At 38.4% G+C, this 5,609-nt stretch overlaps 1 protein-coding gene across 1 annotated transcript in view; it reads right to left on the bottom strand.

Moving 5' to 3' along the window:
- Positions 1 to 464: 464 nt before the first annotated feature.
- LOC138019881 (ephrin-B2a-like) overlaps positions 465 to 5,609 on the bottom strand; it is a 23,467-nt gene continuing 18,322 nt past the window's right edge. The window contains exons 4-6 of the mRNA XM_068866839.1: positions 3,906 to 4,019; positions 3,203 to 3,287; positions 465 to 2,433 (exon numbers count right to left, since the gene is read on the bottom strand). Of these exons, the coding sequence (XP_068722940.1) occupies positions 2,319 to 2,433; positions 3,203 to 3,287; positions 3,906 to 4,019 (314 nt within the window). The 3' untranslated portion in view covers positions 465 to 2,318. The remainder of the gene's footprint in view (positions 2,434 to 3,202; positions 3,288 to 3,905; positions 4,020 to 5,609) is intronic.

The raw sequence follows: 5,609 nt of genomic DNA, 5'->3' as shown, positions 1-5,609 counted from the left end.
GAGCAATTTTTCGGGCCTCACCCCTCACGACAAAGAGAAAGCTGAAGCTATGTTGTTAGTAAGATCGGCAGTAATAAGGCCAAACGTTTGGGCCTGAAATGGGATTCTTAGGAATTTATTTATCATACGCTAAAAAAGGGGGTATAGTAATCTATTCAACCACACTCGCATTCATCATAAAATATCTTATTATTCATTTCGCATCTCATTACGAGCGTTATGAATAGTGGAGGTAAATGAGAAATGGTAGTAGTTTGAAGGATCGTTTTGGTCCCGGAAATTTCTGTGTTGTTGATCGCCACAATTCGCATTTGTTACTCAGCTGAGATGACTCTACCAGGTGTGCGTTTCGAGAACTTTACAAAAAACTGTTGTCCATGATTGTGGACGGCAGTTGAAATGAAGTGCATTTCGAGCCCCCGCAGAGGCTCCTTCTTGATACCCCATCACAAAACATCTACGGGTAAAGAGGAATGGACTATCTTTTATTTTAAAAATACTTACATTACGCAAAACTGTAGTTCAAATTTAACATTTTAACACAAACAGTTATTGTTCCACACGAACAGTAGAGAGCTTACGCAAGGACGACGACAACGACGACGGCTACGACAGCGTCATGAAACAATACGGCACGTGCGTTTTACAATTTGGCACATTTCTTAGCCATTCTCGTCCTCGCAACGACGTGAAAAGATCAAATTTGAGGTTATGTGGTGGATGCGAGCAACTGACGATGAATTCTCAATTTTCTCCAAACATCCACACCATTCATACCAATTTTGTTTCTGGAATGTTGATACACAATTTCTATGTCGAACGACTTGCAATAATCGAGACGTTGTTAGAGTAACGGGAAATAATATTTTTGACAACGTTCTCACAGCCACCGTCGTCGTCCTGGCTTGAAGTTCCCATCATCAAATTGTAACATACATAGTAACAATTCAGTTTTTTTAATATATCGTGAAACATACTGAGTGTTTGTTACATTTTTTCCATATTATTCTATTTCTAGCAATGTAAATAAATCCATCGCAAATATGTTTACAAATAGTACTGAATGGGACAATTGCCTCCATTTGAAACTAATGCGTTTAAATAATCTCTTTCATTTTGTGCTGATTCCCAAACAAGGAAACACAACAATTCCTATACTTACTTTTTTAGCAAAATATTAAGGAAGTACCTCTCAAGGCAGACACTAGATTATGACCAAAACATTTTTTTTCAAATTGAGCAACCAAAGGACTTAATGTAACTTGCCTTGATACTAAATGACCCCGTCACAAGAATGGCTCTTACACATGCCTAGTTCCGTTATCTTTTGATCACGTGCGGACACCTGGAGCTGGTCCACAGGGTGTCTTCATGTACTTTGAGAGAATTCACTATAAACTGCAGAATCTTCGTCATCATAGCAAAAGCAAAGAATTCTTGAAGAAAAATACAGGATTGAATTACACTATAGCTTGCTTTTCAGTTTTTGCATTCGTAGAGACCAATCTACACTCATAAAGTGCTTCCAAGATCAATCTCACTAATAAAAGGAGACTACACTGACAGTCTAAGTAGACTGAACAAGCTGAAACCGGTGCGCTTTTATACACGTACTGTGAACCAGTAAAAACAAAAGTACGTGTGCGACCAATAAATACAAATGTTGGAGAGTTCCTTCTTGAACTGTGAAAGAGATCAAAGGCTTTATATTAATTTGAATACATTTTCCCTGGGGCACCCAACGAGCAAGAATTTTCAAATATTCGGAACCAGACTTTAGAAGCGCACCACTGTAGTGCCTCGAACATTGCTGCGTTACATTTCTGTCCGTGACACTTGCATGCTTAGAGGGGGGCGTCTCTATTGCCTATTTTGAAAACACTTTCGTCCTTGTAATGACTAGTTAGTTGTGTTCCGGAGAGAATTAAAGTATTGTACTTAACTCGGTTTCTCCTTCTCGCTAAACCCCCCCCCCCCCCTCCCCTCCCCCTTGAGCTTTCGGGAAAAAAAGGACGACTAGGCAATGTAAGGTTTTTTTTCAGTCGTGTCACAATTGCTAGCACTTTCTGAAGTGGAAAAAAAGCCACCTAGCTAGAAATTTCTACAGGCCTGAAGTTCCCCTAGAACATCCAAACAGATAAATATTTTGTAAGGCAGCAACAAACTCACTAAACGAGCTTTTAAAGCCTCGTGGAAACCATTTTACTGTAGGTAATTCTGACAAATTTTACGATATTCGATCGTTGGGTGCCCCTGTTTTCCGTTGGGCCTCGTAAATTCACTATTTCAGCTGCAGTGGGTAGCAAACAATTCATCAGCTAGACTGGACAAGTATCCTTTATCGGGGTATTCATCTCTTTAGCATCATTTTCATCTCTGTTTGGATGAAGTTTGTCTTTTTCTTCACATGATCGTTTCGAGATCGTTCTGCGACTTTAAGAAAGGAAAATAAGCAAAATAAGATACATTTTTGTAAAGGTTTAGGTCGAAATCTACAACTGTAAAAAGATCTTTGCGTGTAAATTCACACAAAGAGCCTTTATCTTTTCATTAAAGTGGTATTATGATCAAAAAATCATTTCCTTTTTTTCTTCAGATTTTGAAACCTAACTGGCAAAATTTTGAGCTTTGAGTTTTATCCAAAGGCTGTTTATTTTGAGTGTAAGTTTTGGATTTCATGGTCCGTCATTACTCAAAACTGGCCGATTGGACCTCAGAGTGGTTGGATCTAGAGAAAATGACGTCATTTACTCACTAGCTTAAAATTTCAGCGTGTAAACGCAATTTATTATATATGCAAAACACGGGTTGAAAAGTCTGAAAGCCCTAAACTCCCGTGCTGCATATTAATTACGCCGCGTACACACGCATTGCATTTTTAAACTAGTGCGTGTTTGACGTCATTTTCTCCTCGACCCAGCTCTCTCAAGATTTTAAAGTTAGTAATGGCGGACCAATAAATAAGAAAATTCCAGCTAAAATAAACCGGTGTCTTTTTAAAATCAGAACTTAAAACTTGGGTGGGTTAGTGTTTAGTTAACATAGTTTTGAAATCCAAAGGAAAAACAAATTTTTTTTTTTGGTCGTAGTACCACAAAAGCAAAAATGGTATACAGTTAATTACACGCGTCTCTAGTCTGGACACATCTGAAACAGCAAAAAAACAAATACATAAAGAAAGAACTTTATGACAAGGGCTTACCATACAAATACGAAGCATAAGCTGATGACCACAAGACAAGAAGAAAAACCAATGCCAAAGATAATCGTGAGAAAGTGCCAAACATCTTCCGGAACATAAAATAAATAAGTTCATGAGTTTTGTCAACATCCAACATTCAGATGATTTCAATAATGTTACTGCCAACTGCCCCTATTTGTTGCATACTGATCTGAAAACAATACAGGCTTAAGCTCCATAGGATAGGTGTAGGCGACACTTGTGCCAGGATGCCCAAAACTCGAAAGGCAAATATCTTGAAAGGAACACCTCAAAACTAAACAAAACTTTTAAGGCTGCAAACTCGATCAAACAAAATAAACTTGAAAACTACTTTACAGAAGCATACTTGAGTAATTACAATAAAATATACATGTGTTGCTAGATTAAACAAGGGAATGAATGAACAGTTCCAGGTCATAAAGCATCTGCAAGTCAACCTCAGTCAATGAGTTGGTATGAGTTCTTGAGATTATTTGACTCTCAATTACAGAACTGAAAAGAACACCATGCTGCAATTCATACATGTAAAAAACGATAACCTCTGACTCTTCAACAAAATTTAAAAGATTGCCAGTAGGTGGTTGTGCATACGTTAAAAATATAGACATGGCTATTTGAAAGTTACATGTAACTGAAAAAGTCAGTGACCCTAGCATTTCTGCGTGAACTCCTGTGTGCTTACTGTTTGAGGGTGACAATCTAAAGGCTTCTGATGCCAAGTCTGGGTTGCTGCATGTAACGTTATGCACTGATTGAGTTGGAGTATCTGGGTTGTCAATGAACTTGCACTCAGGATCTATAAACAAGACAAGGATACTAAATCCAGTTAAACCGGGTCAAAAAGAAGGATCATCCAAGAAAATTTACTCAGATTTAAAAACATGAACATCATTCAGTGTTCATTCAGTGTACATGCTCAGGAATGTGAACATCATTCAGATGGCCCTAGGGAAACATCACCTAAACAATTATAGAGGTTAGTATTTTATTGGAAGGGCGCCGTGATGGAGGCGTTGCGCTGTTTGTCTTGGATGGCTTGAAATATTCTAGGCGAAATGATCTCGAGGATGACTATGAGGTTGTCTGGATTCAAGTACTACTACGTAAGACAAAATATTTGGTTTCGTGTGTTTACAGAGCTCCAGATGAATCCCTTCAGGTGTTTGACGATTTAAATGATGTCATGTGTTATGCTACGTGCGAAAATGTCGAGATGATTACTCTACGCGACATGAACTGCAATGTTCTGGATTCAACCCAGAGACCAAACGCTAGACTCGTCGAATTCGTAGCAGCTAATGAACTTACGCAAATGGTTACAGAACCGACACGCGTAAAGAACAACTTCAGCTCCGTACTTGATATATTAGGCTGATTTAGCAACAGAACGGGAACGTCAGTGGCGACGTCGCGCGCAGCAAAACTACCAATGAGAATTTAGAATAGAGAAGAAAAGAGTGGAGTCTACGCTATTCTGAATTCTCATTGGTGTTTTTTCTGCGCGCGCCGTCGCCACTGACGTTCCCGTTCTGTTGCTAAATCAGCCTAATAATCACCACCAAGCCTGCCCAGTTTAAGGATGTTGGGACGCTTGGTATCACTTTAAGCGATCATTACCCTATATATGGTGTCATATATAGGCCTACCTGGAAACAGCTCCTTGGAGCATAATAGATTCATTCCTTTGAAAATGTTGATGACATGTGTAGTACCTGGGAGTCACTTATGAGAACAGTAATTGATCGTCATTTCCCTTTAAGGTGATTGAACACAGTTTTTGATACCTAAGTTTCATTTCGCTTTTTCTCTAAAACCCTTGATCCTTTGGTCGCCAAAAATGGTAGCAAGCAAGTTAGCAACACGAACTTCGGTATTTTGATAGTTAAGCTGGCGTATATGCTGTTGCCATGGCAACATGAACATATATAAAGAGGCCTTTATAATCGGCTTTGTTTATTTGCAGAAAATCTGGTCGTTAAATTTTCTTTATAATTTGCATGCAACAAGCTTGTATGGATGCTCACAAGTTAACGCTATTTTAACAGTAATTTGACAGAGACCTTTAATTATTCCTTGTTGAAGGTTCACTGGAATATCTAGAATTTCCTCTGTTAAAGTCCAAATTTTTCTCAATACTCGTGTTAATTTTTTCTTAAAGTATTTTCGTGCCAAGTTCAAAAAATTCTAACGAGTGGTTCTCGAGAAATAGGCGTATTTCCGAGAAAGCTATTCTGCATTCAACCGCAATTTTTTTAACTTACTACGCATGCGCTGGGTTCTTTCGATAACACAGAAAAATCTGCGAATTGCGGAGTTCTTTGCATCGTTACCTTTTCTAACATACATCTCTCGTAAAAGACTAAAACCATCAAAACACTTTGTTCAA

The sequence above is a fragment of the Montipora capricornis genome, chromosome 10 (assembly GCF_036669925.1).
Source record: "Montipora capricornis isolate CH-2021 chromosome 10, ASM3666992v2, whole genome shotgun sequence".
In the NCBI taxonomy this organism is placed as follows: domain Eukaryota; kingdom Metazoa; phylum Cnidaria; class Anthozoa; order Scleractinia; family Acroporidae; genus Montipora; species Montipora capricornis.
Note: the sequence above shows the minus strand (reverse complement) of the source record. Positions and strands in the feature narration are given on the sequence as shown.